At 29.2% G+C, this 23,242-nt stretch overlaps 1 protein-coding gene across 1 annotated transcript in view; it reads left to right on the top strand.

Moving 5' to 3' along the window:
• LOC148233649 (uncharacterized) overlaps window positions 1–23,242 on the top strand; it is a 38,332-nt gene that overhangs the window by 13,520 nt on the left and 1,570 nt on the right. Inside the window, exon 2 of the mRNA XM_088188555.1 lies at window positions 13,650–13,749. Coding sequence (XP_088044681.1) covers window positions 13,650–13,749 — 100 coding nt within the window. The remainder of the gene's footprint in view (window positions 1–13,649; window positions 13,750–23,242) is intronic.

The following is a 23,242-nucleotide window of genomic DNA, read 5'->3' as shown; positions in this document are numbered from 1 at the left end:
GAATCTGTATTGAAAGTCGCAAGCCGTAAGTCATTCTCTGGACACGTTTGATTGTCCGGCAGTCAGCTGAGAGAGTACGCGATATGCGTCGCATCGCCTGGCACTTGGCGGCATGCTCTATCCCGCTACCGTCACAGTAATTAATATAAATTTTAATAAGATAATTTAATTTCGCTATTTTACTGTTACTTGATTGTTATTTAATGAAAGTCTTTTATTTTTTATCAAATGCTTTTTTTCGGCAGCGGCACTAAATAATATATATATGTCACCAGACTTTCAAGCTGTTGGTTACTTACTTGTACGATTAACATAATCAGTTGGTACAGATTTACTTCTGGCTTACACCTGTCAGGTTACAGCAAAAGTTTTAAAAATAAATATAAAAAAGTAAGAAATATTTTCATCCAATTCAATGTATAAAATACTCATTTTATAAAACAGACAGATTTATTATATAAAGCATAGGTTCTCAACGTAGATAATAACGCCCACCGTTGGGCGATAGATGATCCATAGAGGGCGACGAAGAAGTGGGCAAAAATTTTTTTGTTCAAAAATAATGTTGAACGAAAATTTTATATTTATTGATAAGTAAATATATTTTGCATAACAAAAGTAAATATATGTCTTCTAAGATCTTTTGAATATCGCTACTGTAATATTTTTTTCCAGTTTTTTTAATTGCGAATACAATTTTTATAAAAAAACAAGTAACATTTATTATTTTGTAAGTAGGAAATATTTAATACCAAATGTGAATTTTAATAATAGCATTTTTAATTTTATAAGTAGTACTTTTATTCTCTTTTTTTAATATGATTCAATATTATTGGTGAAAATTTTTTGTAAAAGTGTGCATTTTTTGTTTTGTTTTAGTAAATTAGTTTTTAATTACAATTATTTTATTTTTATACTTACTATTTGAAATTCTAAAATTGAAATGAAATGAAATTCTAAAATAGTTGTTAAGAAGTGAGCAATTAAAAAAATTGTGATTGAAAAGTGGGCGATGAGTCAATAAGTTTGAGAATCTATGCTGCTCTTAAAATTTAGAATGTGAACCGCAAAACAAATCGAGAGCTAAAATTCCGCACACAAGTCGAGAAGCTATAAATAAACATGTGGCTAAAAACTTTTATTTTATTTTTATCTTTACTTTTTTTCTACGATTTTTTAAACGTAGATTTCTTAATTTTTCTTTAAACATAATTTTCACTTTTAAATATTTTTTTACTGAAGTAACGATTTTTTATTTTTTATTCAAAGCCTCTATTTTAAAATATAACGGCGGATCAAACTTCCTAATAAAGTTAGCCGTTTTTTTTGTCATTGAAAAATAAGCGATGAGTCAATTAACTTTGAGAATATATGGTCTTGTTATAATATATTATAGATAAAATTCTGTAGACAAGTCCAGAAACTATAAAAGTGTGTAAAAAAACTTTTATTATATTTTTTATTTTTATTTCATTTTTATAAGATTTTTTAAACATTAATTTTTTAATTGTTAAAATATTTTGATTTTTTATTTTTAAATATTTTACCGAAGTTACGTTTTTTTTTAATAGTCGCTATTTTGAAACAATATAGAAAAATAAATTAACTAATAAACTTAGTCTGCACTTTGATATTACACTATTTTAAAAATAGGATGGCTATTTTTATAGATATTATTACGAACTTCTGATAGGAGAGTATTGGTTAAAATATATTCAAACCGAATTTTGGTCAATAGGAGGGCGCAAAAACAATTATCACTTCTCTGAAGTCAAAAATTCACGTCAAAAGCAATAAAATCGTGTTGGCGCCGTCGCAGTGGGAACGCTCGGCAACGAGCGTTCCCACTGCGACGGCGTCGGCACGATTTTATTGCTTTTGACGTGGATTTTTGACTTCTGAGAAGGGATAATTGTTTTTTGCGCTCTCCTATTGGTCAAAATTTGGTTTAGATGTTCTATATTCAATTTGTAATATTTTTTTGTAACCAAGTGTTTCCACTGCCACGGCGACGGCACGATTTTTTAGCTTTTGACGTGGAGTTTTTACTTCTGAGAAGGAATAATTTTTTGCGCTCTCTTATTGCTCAAAATTTGGTTAATATGTTCTACATTTAATTTGTAATATTATTATTAAAAGTCGTAGTATGAACGCTAGATTTCCGAGTATACTTACAACCACGGTGACGGCACGATTTTTTACTTTTGACGTGTATTTTTGACTTCTGAAAAAGGATAATTATTTTTTGCGCTCTCTTATTGCTCAAAATTTGCTTTATATACTTCATTTATTTCTTCCTAATTATATGCCGTAAGGTGACGGCGCCAATTTATTGCTTTTGACGTGAATTCTAATCAAATTGTAATCCTCCCCTTATTGATGAATTCTTGCAGAAATATTTTTTTATAGTTTAAATGTGTTATATACATTATTTTCATGTTTATTTGAGCTCTCTTATGCTATATTTAATATTTACTTATTATAAATCATAATATTGAAATAAAAAGTCTTAATACGAACGCATAATGTTTCACTGCTGATTTTATTGCTTTTGGCGTGGATTATAAACTAAATTAAATTTGACCAGAAAATTGCATGTCATTTAATGAATATTAAAAAAACGACTACTGATTACCCAACTTTTGCCGCTCCTTGTAAAAATCTGAAATGACGTCCCTGTTTGACGTCTTAGTGTGAACGATCGTTAGAATCGCGTTTTTGTCAGCTTAGACTGTAATAATAAAATATAAATAAATGTAATTTTATCTTTAGATATTAGTCATAAAAAGTAGGTAATATAATGCACCATAGAAAAATGCAGAGCTTCGTGAATTAAATATTTTAAGAATATTCAATTCGGCCCACAATGTTCTCTGGCACAGGGCTTGCCCGTTTTCTTTATTATGGTCTAATAACGTTTGAGGTGAGGCGAGTAATGGTGATCAATTTAGATTTATCAGTTTTAATATGTAATAATAGTATTATTATTTCATGCTTTGCCAACTTTATACTATTATGCATATATGTATATATTATATACATATAATTAATGTGGACCATTTGTTTCTTACATATTTAAGTCCATGAAATATTTGGCATCGCACAGATCTTTTTCACTTCGTGGAATATTATTTATGATCTCACCAACTAAGGCGCTTTATTGAATACAAATTAAGCATCGGCGACAATACACGTATTTTGGTAGTCTTACACCTCAATGGTAAAATCCAGTATCCGGTTATACCTGAATACAGAATGTGACTAAATACTTGAATAATAGAATCTTGAAAAAAGCCAGTATATGCTTTTGTTATCAGATAATGACGATTAGAATTTTGAAAAGAAAATTATGAAATAGTGTTGGTGTTTCCATACATGGTTATCAATAAAGTGACTCGTCGCTTAATCACGCTCGAACAAAACACCGGATCTTTCATCAAATGGTCCAATTCTCCGTCCATCAATCAGAGGCAGATTTATGGTCTCGGTAACGTTTAGCACGCCAACCCACTCGTTTTTTACGTTCCATAGAGGTGCGAAATTGATGCATGTTGTGTTTGTTTTTTTTCTTATATTATTTGCAACAGTTCGATTTCGCACAGCAGCTTGGTATGCGGACATTCCGCTGCACAAGTCGGTTGAGTTTCTCGGGCAAGAAGACTTCTGGTGCGGATGTTCCACGGCTGGTCCGGATCTGGGTCAGAACAGTTCGGATCGCAGAGAAACGAACCCGCGAAAGAAAACGCCAAGGACTGACCGGTTCTAAACGTATCAATCCTATAACTTTTACCGTCTCGATTGTTTCCCGGCGATATTTCTGGTTCTTGTCACTCTCGAGAGTAATCGTCCGAAACGGAAAATTAGCACATTAATGGATCGATCGATCAGTGGATCGAAAGCTGCAAACCAAAACAATCATAAACTGATTTTATCAGGTTATAAACTAGTCAATAGCGCGAAGCAAACCAGGTAGATTTTCTTAGCAAAAATATTTTTATTTTATTTTTATTTATATTTTAAAATGTTTCTGAAACGTTTTTTATTGAATTATTAGATGTTTTAAATAACCGTAGGCTTGAAAAAATATACCAGATCAGTGTAGCTAATAAACTTAGCTGTAATATGATACTATCGTGTCTTTAAAAACCAAATTAATAAGTAAAAATGAGAAAAATATATTTTATTTTAATTTATATTTTTGAACTTTTTTTTACCAAAGTTAAATTTCTAAAATGGCCGCCATTTTGAAACAAAGATGGGGCTTGCTAACGAATTTAACCGACATTTTTAAAAGGTTTTATGTGCTTTAATTTTGATATATCTCATATATTTATTAGCGGTATTAATTCGGAGAGTATTGAAGATAGGTTAGGGTTCTATGAATGTGCGTTAGCGGGCCGAAATATGGTGATGAGATGAAAGTAATAAAAAATGAGCTTATTATTGCAAGACACAAAGACGATATTGATTTTTATTATAGTTAATATAATTATTAGTGATATTTTTATCTAAAAACTAAATAAATAAATCACATTAAATACGCAGTTTAGCGTATGTGTGTATTCAGTATTCAATGCATTAAAAATGTAGATATTGTTGTAAAAAAAATTATATAATATAATTTTTTTATTAATTTGAACAAAACTGATAACTAGAGACTCAAATTCTAATACCAAATACATTTGCCTGTTTTTAAAATATTCGTTTTTCCAATATTTATTTAACTAATTGTCCATATTTTGATTTTTTTTAAAATAATTTTTAATTGCGGAAATTCCAGAAATTGTTGTGGACTTTTCCGATGGCTGGTATTGAATTAACTATATTTTTAAAGTTAATACGGACAAATTTATATATTATAGCAATATTTTTGAGCATAATGTGTGGTTTTTACTATAATATCATTTGCCTGTTTTTAAATATTCGTTATTCCAATTTTTATTTAACTATTCCTTCACATTTTGACATTTTAATTTCTATTACAAACTATAAAAACCAAAGACGTAAAAATACTAAGTATTTAAACAACGCAGGTAGTCAATCCCCCCCCCCCCCCCGATGTATTACAGCAGTATTTAAAATTATCTTTTTAGCGAAATTTATCTTCTCATCTTCATGCCATAGTAGCATACAAAATAATACTAAAAACACATATGTACATATTAATATTATGCAGTTGTGGTCTTTTTCAATGGCTCGTATTAAATTAACTATATTTTTATTATAAGTAATTTATTAAAGCAATATTTATTTTTTATTATAGCTTTGTATTTAAAATAATATAAAAAAAAATCAAATTCTTCCCGAAATTCAGACTATAATTTATTGTAGAAAAGTCTATAAAAAGTATATTTTATTAAATTAAATGGCAGAAAGATTGCGAAACACAATAAATCACACATACACAGCATCTAAATGAATATTTTTTGTAGACAAAATAATTAAAAAACACTTTTTAATTTTCGTAATTACAGAAATTGCTCATATTTACTTATTAATATTATGCAGCTGTGGACTTTTTTAACTGCTGGTATTGAATTAATTATATTTTTTTAAATCAATATGAATAAATTAATTTATTATATTATAGAAACATTTTTGAGCACATCAAGTTGTAGTTTTCACTATATTATTTGCCTACTTTTAAAATATAAAAAAACAAAACCTTATACTCAATGAACCATAATAAAATCTACACGAGAAATTTCTCTTCATTACAGCTTTTACATCTCATTACTGTGTGATTCTTCTTTATTTAAAATGTCCAGGAAGTGTCTTTAATAACCTTAGCTTCAGGATTTTTAGGCATATGACTGACTGTCTTCTGTCTTCTGATTTCATTTATATTACTTTATCATATCATATTTTGTATGTATCTAAAATGAATAGATCATTTATCTGATGAGAGTCCATATTTCTACTATAAATTGTTGATTTTAACCGTTAATGATCAGTAAATGTCAAGTGGACTGGTTTTTAATGGCGTATTTTTAATCTTAGATCTGCTTTTGTCACTTCTTAGTATAATAAGGAGCAGCGGTATATTTAACTATTTTTTATATTAGTCGAAAAATATATGATGAAAACATCAGATATAACACATTGAAAATCAAAGTGCAGAAGAGCATTCCTTTTGTATTATAGCACGACGTGCGAAGATTAAGTTTCTCGATATTTTTATCGCTTAATTAATCAAAGCTTTCATTTTTCTATTCATAGCACTATCGCACCTCTTCATCAAATAATCCAAGAGGAAGAAATTGAGAGTTGGACTTTCATAAATTAATTATGCGTTTGACATGCCGATGACCCACTGTCGTTTTCGTCTTTAGGATGAAAAAAAGCGAATTTCCTCCGTTGACCGCTGCTGCTTTCACGGACCAGAACAAACAGTTATTTCCACTTTCTATCTTTTTATTCTTACCCTCCTCAAATTTTTCCTTGACAAGTTTTAACGAATTTAACGAATCGTAATCGTCATGCTAAGTCAACAAAAGCTTCACGGAGCGTGTTCCGAACATTAATTGATTGTTTCCTGTTGTTCAATACTCAAATAATCGTAGTATGACGAAACAATAAATAAATTAATGCTTAAACGTGAAGCATGATCGAAACGTTTAATAAATAAATAATTGTATTAATTAAACATACATGATCACAACTTGGTATGCTCAAAAAAATATTATTGTAATAAATAATTTTAGATAGACTTATAAATATAAAAAGACCCTCAATAAAGTCCACAGCTGCACAATTTTAATTTGTGGAATTTCCGCCATTACAAAGTGTTTTTTTATGTTATGGCCATGGTTGTTTCTAAATTATAATATATAATAAGGTAATTTTTCATATCAAAATAAGGCACAATTGGTCTTTAAATAATAATACATCAAAAAAAATATTGCCTGTGTTATTTTATACACAAAAAGTTGGACGTCTTTTAGTGTTTTAGGGAAAAAAATACAAATAGGGAAAGCTTAGTTCAAAAACGAGTGAATATATTCGGTATTAAAATATTAGACATATACATATTGTCGATTAGCATAGTAAAATATGGAGAAAGAATATGAAACTTATTATTATCGTTTTTTTGGAATTTATAGATATTTTAATCGGACATTAATTCCATGTTAATTTTATTTTATCTTTATTTATTACCTAGTTTGCTAACCATTAAAAAATCTCTAAAGTGCATAAAACTAGTATCAATTATTTATATGTTATATTCTACATGCAAATAATAATTTATTCTTAATGCATATGTATGTAATTTTTTTTTTAAACTTAGTAACTGCTATTGTTAGATCATCATGAGAGACCAGGTTTCGAATCCCATGTGAGCCTTGATCTTTTTTTTTTATTTCGATAGTGTCTGTATCATGTCTTTTTAATTCCAATCGATCATCACAGATAGGTTTTTCTAGACTTCCCTAATCTCACGGTTAAAATCGTGATGATTAATTTTAACCGAGTGAAGTCGTACATAGGTGTAAAAATATCTCATAATGAGCTATTTTAATTCATAAAGAATAGCATATTATATGTAAATATATATGATAAACAAAAATTATCTTGTTGTATTTTATAAAAAAACAGAAGAATGTGATGTTTTATATTATTAACGCATTTGATATTTTTTTCTGAACAAAAAAATAATAATTTTAAAACCGTTTTTAAGCAAAAATATTTATTATAATATATGTATTATATAATATATATATACAAGTTCTTCTAATACTACGCATTTTTATACATATTTGCCAAAGTAGTATAAATGAATTGATAAATATAATGTTTTTTCATAAAAAACTATCTAGTAAATTAGAAAAAAAATATATTTAATTTTAATTAAATTTTTAACTGTGCTATCAGATTGTTTAACAGTGAAAAAATGAAACAATTATTTTCTCATGGTTTCTGATTATTTATTTGAAGGCAATTAAATAATTAGGCCACGCAGTGAGAAATTTACACCTGAGATGATGCACTTCAATTGATTTTTCCAACCGGATCTCTGTCCCAATACAAATATATCATTTATTGCTTTTATATTCTTAATGAATCTTGTGTATGTATAATACATACATAAATAAAGAATGAATGGGACTTTTAAACGTATCATCACAAGCTCATGGAATCGCATAACAGTTTAATTAAAAATAAATTATCACAATATCACAATACACTTTTTTATAATCTTAATTAAAAAACTAGATTTTCCACTATCAGAACATTGACCTGAGCTTATCTCTATGAATTTAATGTATTTTTTACATGTTATGTAATATGCAAAAAATATATTGTAAAAACTTATAACGGATTTTTTTCTGCCTCACGTGCATCACAATAATGTAAATCAAACTGGTATTGTATCAATAAAAAAACAACATTTTTCGTTGACTGTAAACAAGACTCCAAGTGTCCATAAATTATCGTACTTCAATCTGAACAGCAATTAAGAACATTAAAAATTCTTCATACCCCAAATGCAAGCGCGTGAGAATATCTCACACATTGTTTTCTATCATACATCACAAATATAAATTGTACTGCGTGCGTGCAGCGACCCGTTTAATGGTAGATAATTAAAATAAAATAATAATTATCGCACCGGAAAAAAAAAATAAACGGCGCGATTAAATATCGAACGCCCTGTGTGATGATGTTTATCTCCTCTGCGCGTGCACCAAATACCAACGCACTATTTCAACGTTTGTCAGTTTGACCCGATACGTTATTGTCAGGTGCGGCTCGTGAGGAGAAAGTGGATATAAATATACATTTTTCAACAGGTAGCGTCACGCTTGCCCCGGGGTCGTCGTTAAATTTTTTTTAGTTTTTTGGACACTCGCTAAAAATAAAATATAAATTGAATCCGACTATTTATTAAAATATATATCGCTTATACAGTGTCGATTTCTATTCCTATATCTATATAAAAAAAAATATTGTAATAAGGAAAGTCGATCGTCGAAGAAAATGTTTGCCAAAGAAAAATACTGTTTTCGAAGGAATTATCGTTTGCTATTTGCACGTTTTTATGCCATAAAGATAAGATAACACAAGTGAGTGTAATTAGTATGCTTTCACTCTCCTCTAAAATTATAATATCTGACTCATGCTATTTATCTAGAATTTGTATTTTTTTTAATAATGGTATCCTATTTTTTAAATATAGTAAATTTATTTAATTTAATTTATTGTTACCTCTAAAATAAAATATGGATATTTAAAGTGGAAGTAACGTTTTTTTTAATCATATTCAGTATTGCAGTATATATTTTTGTTCTAAAAAATAGTTTTATGGTTATATTAAATTATTTATTTATAGTAAATATTCAATAAATTACTACGGAGTACACAGTCAAGTACTACTAATTAAGTAGTGTCATTAATTATTATTAATTAATAGTCATTAATTATAAATTAATATCTATATTACCAGGCTTAGCCCAAGATAGATTCAACCTTATTCTTTATTTGATATAATTATTTTATTTATCCTGAAATTACAGATTTATATATACAATATTTTTGGTGTTATGTCTTTACGAATTACAGTAGCACGTCGTTGTTCAGTTTCTTCAGCGGTTTTATTGCCACTTTTTGCAGTATAGCACGTCAGCGCGTTGCTGTTCAGCTCAACTGTCAACTTAACAAAAGAATATCACAGTTGCCTTAAAAATGGCAGCTATAATGACATGTGAAAATGCCATGTCGCTACTATTAGCTGTTTGAGAGGAGTTGTGACAGACAGACAAACAAATAGACACGCGTTTTATAGTATAGATTATTACAGCTTACAAACATTAGATTTTATCATGAAGGACCTAACTCAATTTAATTTTAATTATTTCTCTATTCATCCGCGAGGTTAGGAAGATCTAGGAAAAACTTTTCTTTGATAACTGATCGGTATTATGAGTATATAATAATAATTATACATATCGCCGGAAGGATTAACTGATTTGCTTAAAAAATATAATTGTGAAACAGTAGAAGTTAACGGCTTATTTTATAGATTTTAAAATAATAATTGGATGTGGACTAATCATCGACACTTAAGTTATGCTTTTCAGACCATTAAAAAGTAATTTACTTATATAATGGATTTACTTATAGAATACCGGTATTACCGATACTACCGGTATTGAAAATATTTTTTTAATAATTGGTAATAAAAAAATACCGAAAAAAATGCTTCACTTTATTGTTAAGCTATTGAATTTTTGTACATGTTACAAAAGTCGAAACATTTTCTTTGAATATGTTGAATTAAGATGTAGTAACAATTGTCGTTTTCATATTTTTTTGAAAATATAATAAACAATCAGTTCAAATTTATGAGCAATTGTGACTAAGTGTTTCAAACAATAAGAAGCTTTTGAACAATCTTCCTCACATTCAGGTACTTCTAAAAATACTTCAAACGCTGATTCTTTATTGTGTTGTCTACGAGTACTAATAAAAATCAATAAAAAATTGTATACAAAAACCTTTTTGACTCATTTATTTCTTCACTTTTATTAATTTACTATATTGTTGTAAAAATATTTTTGAAAATACGGGCGCCAAATCTTTCATCTTTTAGAACAATAAGTCTTTGATCGACCGCTGCTAAATCTCTAGGTTTAAGAAAAAAATATGTTTCGGTACTATCGGTATTACATTTTGTAATACCGGTTGTATCGAAGGTCGATTTTTGCCACAATACCGGTATTACCGGTATTGCGTGGCTAGGCCCAAATCAGGTACGATACTCTGTACGATAAAGCACATTGTTATCCATTTTATAATCAAATTTAAGTAGTGTTCTTGCTCTAAAATAGGTGATAGAATGAATTAACAGTATGGCAATTCCTACTTTATAAATGGGATTCGAACTTCAGGTATTTCTGGTATTACCACTGGTGTACCATAATGATGCATACTTATTTATGTTTAATAATAAAAAAATATTGTATGATACTAGTATAAACTAATACTATTAATATTACTAAACTTAGATTAACCATTTGAGTTGTGAGTAAATTTAAACACATTTGTTAATTTGTTAGTATACACCTGAGAATGAGTTAATTTTACGTATTTTTCCATAATTATTTTTGTTGTTATTTATTTATAGTAAATTATAAAAAACAGTGTTTCTCAACGTTTAATTGCTTTAATTTAATTTATTACTTTTTTGTATTAGTGTGTTTTAATAATTTATTTTAATATTAAATTTCTTATTAAATTTATTTAATATATATTTTATATATTTTTCGGTTTTAGTGAATTTTTTTATATCATTTAATTTATAAAAAAATAGTATATTAATATAATGTTTTTTATTTATTATTTCTACAGTTATATACGTAAATATATAGCTATCTGGGGTACATCAAAACAGTGAAATATTGACCGTCGTACATGTACGGCGATACCGCTCAAAGTTTCTTCAGCATATACATACATATATTTATTTAAATTAATATGAGATAATTGACCAGAATTATAATTATATTATAATCATTTATTTCAATCTTTCATAAACGAAAATCTCATATTCCAAATGGGATTTGAACTTTGGTCTTTCAGTCATTAGTGACTGTATTTTTTGCGGATACGTGTGACGTAGTAATGCATAAATATTTTTATTTATTTATTTTTGAATAGTTATTTACAATGATACGTAAATGCATAATTTATTATTTATATTTTTAGTGGGTATATTTTTATATCTAAAATATATAAGTGTTTTCGTAGGTTTGTCTGTGAAATATATGGAATACTAGGACATCGATATAATACATATGTATTGTAAAATAAAATAAAATAATTGAATAAGTAATAATTCAAAAATAAGATATATATTAAAAGCTTGATATTTTGAATGAAAAAATATTATTTAAATTTATTAATAGTATACACTTGGCAATGAAAATACTATTTCAAGGAAATAAAGGTCAAGTATTGACAAACATATTTGATTAGTAGAGAGAGTTCCAAAATATAGAAGTAAGTCAATATGTGTTAGGAACAAATATCTACCTTTCGTTTTAACTACATAGAATAAAATACCTACTATCTTAAAAAATGTGTATTACATTTTTACTTATTTAAGGTAGTGACTATACATAAAAAAAAGATTCTCAAAATGTGTAAAAATATTTTTATATATATCTATGTATATACAAATATATTTTGCAAATAAATAAAAATATTGTACATGGTGATTAGAAAAAGATATTTTATGCATATATTATAATAATATTAAATCTTAGTTTTTTATTGTGGAATAATGGAATAAAAAAGTTTGACAACCTATGCCCTAATCCGAACAAAAAACTGGTATCAAATCACTCGACGTTGAAAAATGCAATAAATCCATCGCCGATTACTTTCTTTTCGGTGTAAATCTTTTTTTATATGGTACATCCAAAAATCTCATATGAATGAAACGATCGTACCCACATATTAGAAATCGAATTGAATTTTATGAATTGATAACGGAATAATTAAGGATCTTCGTGACCTCATCGCGGCAAAGTTATGGCGGTACTTTCTTTTAATTTTTTGAAAGCGGAAAAACACAAGTGTTAAATATCGATTTGTTTCCGTTGTAAAACTTCCAAACACTCGTTATCGAACAAAGCTACGTGTTAAAATGAAAATCGCTATGTTTTTTTGTGCTCTTTTGTGTCTACACATGTGTCGTTGTTGCAATTTTGTCGGGTGACTTTCTAGCGTTTATTCAACTTCACACTGCCAAATTGAAAACAAAGTAGTATAATAAAAGTAATACAACATACATAATGCGGTGAATGTGAATCTATATACAACCTAAATTGGCAAAGCATAAAAAATACATAATATACTCACTTATATATCTCATAGTTAGATAATGGGAGTTTATTTATCGTGAAGGTTTATTTTTATTAAAATAACCTTTCGTCGCTTCTGTGCATTTATTCTTCGCTGTAGACATTTCTCATAAACGAGTTTTAATTATTGTACTTCAACATGATCAATAACACTTAAACATGCCTGTATGTATAGATGTTTTGTATGCTCGTAATATTATGAGAGTAAGAAAAGCATTAGTCTCTTAAAAATATTTTTGACACATTACTTACATATTATCATGGCGAAGGCAATGCAAATTGTCATCACGTGAAGCAATAAAACAGATCTTGGAGTCTTCTGTAAATAGTATTTCATGCAGTAGATCATATGTATTATATTTGGATTGAAATTATTATTAAATATTACAGCAATAAATTTATATAATAATAAGTATTATCGAGTGTATCCATTGTTTACTCAGAGATCCTAAGTTGAACAAACTAGTATTCTATTGTATCTAGAGCGCGGAGATCTTCATTATTTACACATTTTACATATTGATTTTATCTCACGGAAGGCAATCGATTCTCACACTGTACCTGTACAATATAATTTACGTTTAATAAAGAAGCAACACAATTATTCGCTGATTGTGTTCGAAACGCGGAAACTGCAATGAAAGCTCTCTCCGTCGTGCTGTTGCCATTATTTACTTAACAAAACACTCTTACTTCCTCGAAGAGACGACACTGTCACGAATAATATGACCGTTTAAAGTGCAATGAACTATTAATCGAATTTCACTTTTTGTTCTGTTTCAGATGACGCTGAGGCACCTGTTATTATTTTTAGTGGTGGCGGTGGTCGCAGTGTCGGCCCAAAGGAGATTAGCCCTCCCAGACCCCAAAAGCTGCGCCAACAGTGAGTATCTTTATTTTTATTTTTTTATTGCAAGTCTGGCCATCATCACATGACAGGTCAAAATGAGCACTATACAATTAAGCGTTTAAAAATAATTAAAAATACAGTTATGATGCACACTTAAAATATATGCATTCCGCATACATTTTTCCAGCTCCTCACAACTACCACCTATAACATATTTGTGTTTGGCAAGCTCGTATGGCTCGTGCAAAAGAAGCGTTCTCAAACGCTGATATTTTGGCCGCACGCTGATATTTTGGTGGTAACCGAAAGTCACCGATTTTATGGATTGTCAACATGTACGTAATGAGTTGTATTCCAACGCTCATCGCAAAGATACACTAGTAAGCAAATACATATATCCCTAAAAACAAGGAGTATTTTTTTCCACCTATATTCTAGACAATGGAGCCATGGGGATCTAGAAAATGTAACAAGTGACACTTAGTTGATTGTCGACCGACCACATTCACAGCGATTCCAGATCTTTTAGGTTATCTTTAAGAAACTCTTTAGCAGAGACGTTATTTGAGGGTGACAGGTGGGGGCATTTGCCTCCTCTCCTAGAATTTGGCCAGAAAATTGCGTGTCATTTAATGAAATATTACGAATTTTAATGAAATAGAAAACCTAAAAAAACGACCACTGACTGGCCAACTTTTGTTTCCTCTTGGAAAAGCTGTTAGTTGCCTAAATCTATTCTTTCTGAGTTTTTTGTTCTTCGTAATGTTAAATATTGTTTTGAATTATTATTACTGTGCCTCCGTGTGCAGTTTCGTCTGTGATTTCTCGTGGTATAAACGCAGTATTTAGGTAATTTTTCCGTAAAATGAGTTTCGGAGACCAGCAAGATGTTTATTATGTGTTATTCGAGAAAAAAAATATTTCTTGTGTGTGTTGCGATAGACCGTTGGCGTTCCATTTAGCAGTTATTTTGCAATGTTAGAGGAAAATATTTAAAAAAAATTTTAATCCACAACGCAAATAATGTGTTATGGCCGGGAATATTATTTGGGGGAAGGGGAGAAGGTGGTGGCATTTCTCCTTCTTTAATTTGGTCATACCCGTTGAGCCTTACCCGTTTTCTTATAACTGTCTATCCTTAAATTATCTCTACTTCAAAAAATATTTTATTAATAAATACTTATTATAACAATATGTTATAAGAGTATTATAATAAGTTATCATCTTAAACATTACTTTATTAGCATGATTCATAACATTGACAATGATTTCATGACTTATTTACTTATAATTTTTCTAGCGTTTTTAAGCATGTTAATAATTTAATATGTTGTTAATAAGAAAAATATGCAAAACTCCAAATAATCGCATTGTTTTAAATAATTAAAAAAAACAGATTAGCTCTTGATACAAAAAAATAAAATAAAAAATATATATTATCATTTTAATGATACATATAAAATTCTGATTATTTTACGAATATCTTAAACTAATTATATACATATATGTATATATGTGAATATATTTTAAATTTTCATATAATCGTCTTCATAGTATTATATTTAAAAATATATATATATATAAAACTAAACATACATTTATCTTGACCTATGGTTACGCATATATTTTTATTGACAGCAAAGCTTTTTGTTAAAAAATATTATTATAAAAAGTGAAACAATGTTTTAGTCAGGTATAATTTGTGATGTTATCGTAGCATTGTCTGCGTTTCGCAGCTGCGTCAGGCCTTACGTGAAGAGGGAAGCAGTTGCTTCCTTCTTTATAATGTTTCAGTTGAAGCTCAGATGAAGTCTTATGTGCCATTCAAGAGTAAATTTCTTGAGATACATTTCTGATGGAAGCAAATTTAGAATGTGAGTGATGATGTGTGCTATTTTAATCAAAATAAAAGGTTTATTTTAATTGTAGTTTTTTCAGTTTATATTACAATATTTTTTTGCCTAACCATTGGAATTTGAATAGGTATAGATTTGGCAACACTGCACTTGTCATCTCACATTCCATCTGGCACCATTTTTCAATACAGTAAAACCTTGCTTAACGAGCATCGTTTCGCATAGCAAGTGACGATGAGAATACTGAGAAGTGCCGGATCGTTGCAAAACCGTTCCTGTGAGCGTAAGATATTTAGCTGTAATCGGTTAGCTAGCTGTAAAACTACACCGCCAGCTAGGCATTATCATATTTTACATTGATTCACTTTACAAATAGGATTCTGAAACGAATTATGCTCGTTAAACGAGCTTCCACTGTACTTCTTTTGTAATCGATCTATTTAGAGATCTGTCATCATTACAAAAGGACATGTAATGAGTAATAGCATTTTGATTTATTGCGTTTTTAACGCGTATCTTTTTTTCTACATGATCCGGTGGTTCCTACAAATTGATATGTTTAACTTGAAACTAATGATATATACAGTTACGCTCCTCAAAAGTAAGGAAGCGATTTAAAAAAGAAGAATGTGATTTGTATATATTAAAATTATATTGCATATTTCCTAATGATTGACAATGAATATTTTGTTATTGCCACTAAAATTGAATCAATAATATAAGCAATCAATATGTCATTTGCATTATGCAGACGATATGTAAATTAAATAAAACAGAAACTAGTTGATATCCATGTGGCACACCGCTGGTTGCAGTAAATCATGTAGATTTATACTTTCCAATTATAACATATAATTTTCTACTGAAAATGTAACTATCTTAACATGTAATTATGCATTTCCAAAAACGGTTTTTATTGTACCTAATCTTAATCGTTTTATTAAACATAAAAAAAATCTGACCTTCAATGGATATTTTTTATAAGATATTATATAAAAAAATTGAACGACTTCCTTTTGGTTTCGAAAGCAATGTACAATTTACAACCGTTTCGTTGTAAAATTGTCATGTTTTTCAAAACGTTTCCAGCATGAGAGTACCATAATCGATTGTTTTGCGAAATTACCGTTTTTTACAAGAGAAAAAACACAATGCTGCAACCTCCATTACACATCGCCGATCATTAAACACACGTTTTTAGCTTTTAATCGACTATTATTTGTTGTACCAAAACGACCGCTATGTAGCAACTCATTGTGTAGCGATTTTTTATTCGTCCAACCTTTTGCACTCGGTCGCATAGTCACGGACTCGCACAGATAAAGATCCGACAAGTGTTATGGCAAATGTGTAATTAAATATTGCAGCAAAGGGAATAGTGTGCAGCACATACTAATTGCGTCAGTAAATCACGTACGCGATGGAAAGTTATAATATTGCTACGCATAAATATGCGACCTATAGTTTGGAATTTAGCTCTAGGATGCGTTTTACTCTTACCCTTTTATATTGAGCAGATTAATTTATATAACAATTGTTATTGTACACTTTTTTAAATTAAATATTTCAAACCAAATTTATTAAATGGGCCTCTTCAGAATATTTTTTTATTGTTACTTTTGCTATGACCATTTTTTTAATATACATCAAGTTCAAATATAATATTAAATTGACTTGAAATTTAGATTAAAATTATAGGTGAAAATTTCAAGCCACCTTAAGCATTTGGTTAAACTCTAGTGGCTTCTTAGCTGGAAGTGGAAAGTGGCTGCTTATTGATACTTCCGCTGAACTCTCGTTTATTCCAAATCGAAAGCGAAGTGCTGGTTCTGTATGAAGATCCTGATAGAAGTGAATTTAATACGCGTGTTCTAAGCCCATATAGTATTTTAAAATAAGGGAAGTCCTTCACCCTTCCCGTTTTTAATCCTCCAAAGCCAATGCGACGATTCGGGGCGGAAACAGATTATTTGTTATCGTATACTAAATATATATTTATCTTTTAAACTATTATTTGCGTAACGGCGATGATTAAAAAATTGATAGACTTGGTAATAATGCAATTTTTCAATTAAATTACAATTTTCCTAAGCTTAAAAATCATAGATGTTTTTACACATGACAACACCGGAACTCGCCGATCTCGAGTTGCGTGCTAAGATGTGTTTGTCCATCGATGCGCGCAAATTAGCTTAGAAACTAGTGCACGAATGACATTATTATCGGACGCGTGTAATAATAGTGTGCCGCTCGGGGAAATTACGTCGCCGCTCAGTGTTGCCATTCCATTCCATTGATAACGCCGCGAAACGAGACCGTGAACTTTCGTTTCGATCTATCGAACCGCGTGAGAGACGACCGCGTGAAATTTCGTTCGCCGATTTGGGTCGTCGTCGAACTTTCTATTCGAAAATGACTGTCGCTGTCGGTGCCGAAGGGCGGACGAAGCGGAGTTCGAATTTGGCGCGAGAACCTTAACGCATCGTTTTACGATCAGGATATATTCCTTTCTTTTTTCGACGGTTACGCGAGATTATCAGCGCAAGTATATGGCACAAAATATCATAGTTATTTTCATATTCATATGTAAACCGGACATGCACTCCAAAAACCGGATATCTTACAACAGAGTGTCTTATTCACTGACCTTCCAGTGAGCGTTTAGGAATTGAGTTTATATATTAATTTATGCTTCTACTCTTCGCTGATTATCAGCCTTTAAGTTAATTATCCAATACAAGTAAAATATACGAAAAAATAATATACATTAACACATAAATATAATGATATTCTAATACAGCTACTGATGAAACATTATCTTTGACAGGAGAATCAGAGATTTTATACTAAAAATGTTGAGCGCTCTAGTCAAAAAATATTAAAATTATTTTAATACTCTTTGCTGGTGCTCTCCAAGCTGTAATTTTTTCCCCCATGAAATTTACAATATTCACGAATTTTTCACTGCTTACATTCCGTCTAGAAAATATGTCAGTTGATACCTCAACGTCTTCTTTACATACTTACTTATTTTGAAGGTGCATAGATTATTTTTTATGGGGAGGTGCTAAATAAATAATACCTATGTATACTAGCTGCGGTACCTCGCGACAGTGAGGAACCGACAGATAATTTAAATTTGTGAGATGAGAAAAAGTATTCGCTATTCTTATCCTAAATCTTCTATGCGTATTATGTTACTATGAAATAAAGTTTTTTTTATATTTTATTTAAAAAAAATTGCATGTGTTTTATAGAAACAGAATGTTTAAAATACAACTGTGGCGTGTGAGGATAATATAGTGATTTATAAAATGTATATGTTTACATAAATCTTCTTTCTTTTTAGAGATAAATTATTTAAATATAAATCTATGAACAAATTATTAATATCATATTTACTAATTCAACCTGCTTGTATGCGGATTTGCATGTCTATGATATTATGAAGTAGTGATAATTAACAAACAATTTATACAGTCTATTCCGATTAATTGGACCACTGGTTTATCGGGACATCTGGTTATTTGGGTAAAATCCCAAGGATCAGAAAAAAAATATGGAAACTAATAGTAATTTAGTTCTCTGAGGCATTAAATAGTGAAGAGGTTTGGCAAGCCCCAATTGTAAATTATCCTAAATTTTTGACAATAGATGACAATAATACATGTCATTTTATGAAATACTATGAATCTGTATGAAATGGAAATAATAAAAAAACGACCACTGACTAGTTAACTTTTGCCCCCCCCCCTGAGGTATTGCTGAATTATTGCAGAAATATTGTTATAGTTTAAATGTGTTATGTACATTATTTTCATTACTATTTTTTTGCCAATTGTTATTATATATTGAATGCGATACTTCAAATTGTTTACAGCTTCAGTATTCAGAGCTGTCGTAATCTGTAAAAGAGTGTTAAATCGATGTACGGTGAATTTTAATTAATATTTTATATTTTTGTAATGTAAGTAAAAAGTGTAACAAAAACTTTTCAAAGCTAAATTGCAATTTATGACTAGCGACTAATTTCGTTTCGTGAGAATTTCATTAAAATATTTTTAAACGTAAAACCAGAAGAATACGCGCATATATACGTTCACGGGGAAATCAGTTTACACATTCCTTAGAGTAAATGTTTAAAATTTCTGATTACGTTATTTATACCTAATGTATTTTTAATTCAAGATAAGTATCTAAAAATAAGTAATTAAATAAAAAATAATAAAAATAAAATTTATTTCAAAATATGTATAAAATAACATTAGAAATTAATTACGTTATATCTTTTAGAAAATTTATCTTAAATACCGGTATTAGGCACTCACCTTGAATATTTTCATTAATGAATTTCATCAAGTAGTTCTGCGATGATTTTGCTCTTCCATTGATAATAATATGTTTTTTATTCTTCATCAGGAGCAAAATAAAGTTGAACTTTAAAGATTACTGTCCTATTTTCTTGTCCTTCCACTTTTGATATATTATACAAGTAAATATTTTGTATAAAAAAATACCAATTTTGGATCACTTTTTAATTTGGACAAATTTTGATTTTTTAAATTTAGTATTATGTCAATAAGACTGATTTCAACGTTGGCCGCTTTCTTGTGCTTCAAATATGTTAATGTCGACACAAAGCCTCAAAAGGAAACAAAAACTTTCCAATTTTAGACTACGTTTCCAGATCGAAAAAAACTGAAACTCTCATACAGCAATTGTATCACTCTTTGTGGCCAACTTGTTCTCGTTTTATTTTTTTGTTTGCGATTAACATGTCGTTCACTCTGTTGTTATTGTTGACGTATTTTGTAACTTTGTCACGCGTCTGTGCGAATTTCCCACGCTAGGCAAACGCACCTCGGTTGATGTAATCCGCTTAAAATATGTTACGCTTTATTATTATTACCTGTAGTAAACGATGCACACAGTAAAACTTGTCTTTGCAACATGTTGAAATATGGTTGCATCACTTCGTAAATACTTTATTGCAAAATGCATCATCCGTCTTCTAATATGCCTTATACACATTACTAAGACACGATTCTGAATTTAGCGAACTAAATGAGAAACATTTTTTATTTATTTTATTTTGCCAACAATAAATTAAGTAATATTCTAAAATTACAGTAAAGATTCATTATCACTTATATTTAACGTCTATAAACACACAGATTCGTATGTATCCTATGATGTAAATGGTGAATTAATAATAAATATTTTAAAATGGTGTTCAACTTTTCAACAAATTATTTTAGCATTTATTTTCATACAATAAAACGTATTTATTGCTATTCTTCCATTGAATCATAACAGGCATTACCTAATGCTACTACCGGATAAACACAATCAATAACTACTAAGTAAGTAGTGGGACACCAGACTGAAATCATTTTGCTTTAATAATTATGAGCTATTATTACAGCTTACAATCAATATATGTCACAATGCACGATCTATCTCAATTAATTATTTATTCATCAAAATAATTTTTCGTGTAAGATATTCGATAGAAATCATATATACTTTTATTATAGATTTAAAATATTTAAAGAAATGATAAGATGATAATCTTGATAGCCATACCTCAAGAATTAGCCAATACTTCTGTATGTACTTACACCTACAAGTTTCTCCCTCAAGGCAATCGACCAGTCAAAGGGCATTTAACCTCTCACCATTTAACAAAAATTTCAAAACATTCAACCTCTCACCCGTGAATCAATTATTGATTTTTTTTTAAAACAGATTAATTTTCTAAAACATATTAATTATTAATTTACAAATTATTATTTTTTAATTTGTAAAAATAATTGTACCAGCATCGTTTATCAGTAAATCAAGTATTTTATATTTATTTTTAGAAATATATACTGACACGTGAAGAGAAATAACAGGTGACTCACGAATTAGTCGCTGTCGTTTAAAGGGTTAAGATCATGTGATTATCACGCGTTAAGCAACTGTTTTTTGTCTGTCCTCCGAAAGCTTTTCTCAGATCTCTACAAAATCCATAAACCATAAACACAAACCCTAGTAAATTTCAGAAAAAAATATCTAAGGACTCTGAGATCATCGCTTTATAAACTTACATATCTGAAGATATGATTTCAAAAATAATATTTTTTCATCCTTCCGGATATATAATTCAAAACTGCAATTCAACACCTTTTATAAAAAAAATATTTGGGTGTCTCTACTCTAATTTACTTTATAAATATTAATATATATACATCAAGATTTTTGCAGTATCGTCATTTGAGAAGGGGGCAGGTATGGGCATTTTTACCCACTACAATTTTCCCAGAAAAATGCATGTCATTTATTGAAATACTATGAATCCTAAATTAAAAAAGCTGTTAGTCACCTAAAGCTATTATTATTTAAAAAGATTTTCGTAATTTTGAATATTGTTTTTAATTGTTTGCTATGTGTTAATTGCGAAAAAATATTTCTTGTGTGTGTTGCGATAAACCGTTGGCGTTCCAATGACAGGCATTTTCAATTTTAGAGTACATATTCAACAGTTTGCCAATTAAAATTGTTCTTAAGACTAATATACTTAAATTCATTAATTTATTATAGCCAGAATCGTCATTTGGAGGAGAAGGGGGGGGGTCAAAATACAAAATAAACCAATTCATATCTCAGTGAAAAATAAGCTATAAAATAAGAATAAATACAGACAGACGTCGCATCTCGCATATTGTTCCATAATTTTTCTGCAGTTTGATATTACACTATGTTTTAAAAATATGATAGCTATCGACTTTTGATATGAGAATATTGGTAAAAGCTTATTCAAACTGAATTTTGGTCAATAGGAGGGCGCAAAAACAATTATCACTTCTCAGAAGTCAAAAATTCAGGGCAAAAGCAATAAAATAGTGTCGGCGCCGTCACAGTGGGAACGCTCGGTTTAGCTTTAACTTTTGACGTGGATTCTATATTGAAGGGGGGGCTGGTGGGAGCATTTACTTGAATTTGGCCAAAAAATGCACGTGATTTAATGAAATACTATGAATCTTTAAAGTCCTTTTTTGTATAGCAGAAGATTTTTTTACGATTTACACTAAATGTTCAACGAATATTTAAAATGTTACGATTAGAAAAGATACTTGAGCTTTAGTTATTGATGTAAAAGATAAGATTATGTATAGAAACGTGGTTTTTAATTCATTAAAAATGTGCCGCGCACGAACGTTATTTAGTAATTATACTGACGCAATGAAAGGGTTAATGAAATCAAAATATTAAAAAAACGACAACTTACTGTCGTCCCTGGATTTTTGTGTAACACGTGAATTTAGTTTGGAACCAAAAATAAACTATGTAATATTTTAATATAAAATAATTTAATAATGGTTCTAAGCTAGGTTAACTTTACTGTAAGCTCTAGAATAATCTCACGTGCGTTTTTACGTATTTCAAATTAAAAAATATATTAATACTAGTATTTTTATTGACGATGTACAGTTACATGTTATTTATAAATATACGAGGCGCTGGCCCGCACTGGCGTGCGAGCCCGCTAGTGTTACCAGAGTGCCGCCATGTTTTGGCCATAATAAAATCTAAGTGAAAATATATAAATATAATTCGGCTTCCTACAAATTAAATTATAAATGCATAAATAAATAGTATTGTCCATATGTAAGGAACGAAAAAAA

Source organism: Plectrocnemia conspersa, unplaced genomic scaffold, assembly GCF_051122295.1.
Source record: "Plectrocnemia conspersa isolate PC_06_02 unplaced genomic scaffold, ASM5112229v1 ptg000007l, whole genome shotgun sequence".
NCBI lineage: Eukaryota > Metazoa > Arthropoda > Insecta > Trichoptera > Polycentropodidae > Plectrocnemia > Plectrocnemia conspersa.
The sequence above is the reverse complement of the archived record's forward strand: the minus strand, read 5'-3'. Positions and strand labels throughout refer to the sequence as shown.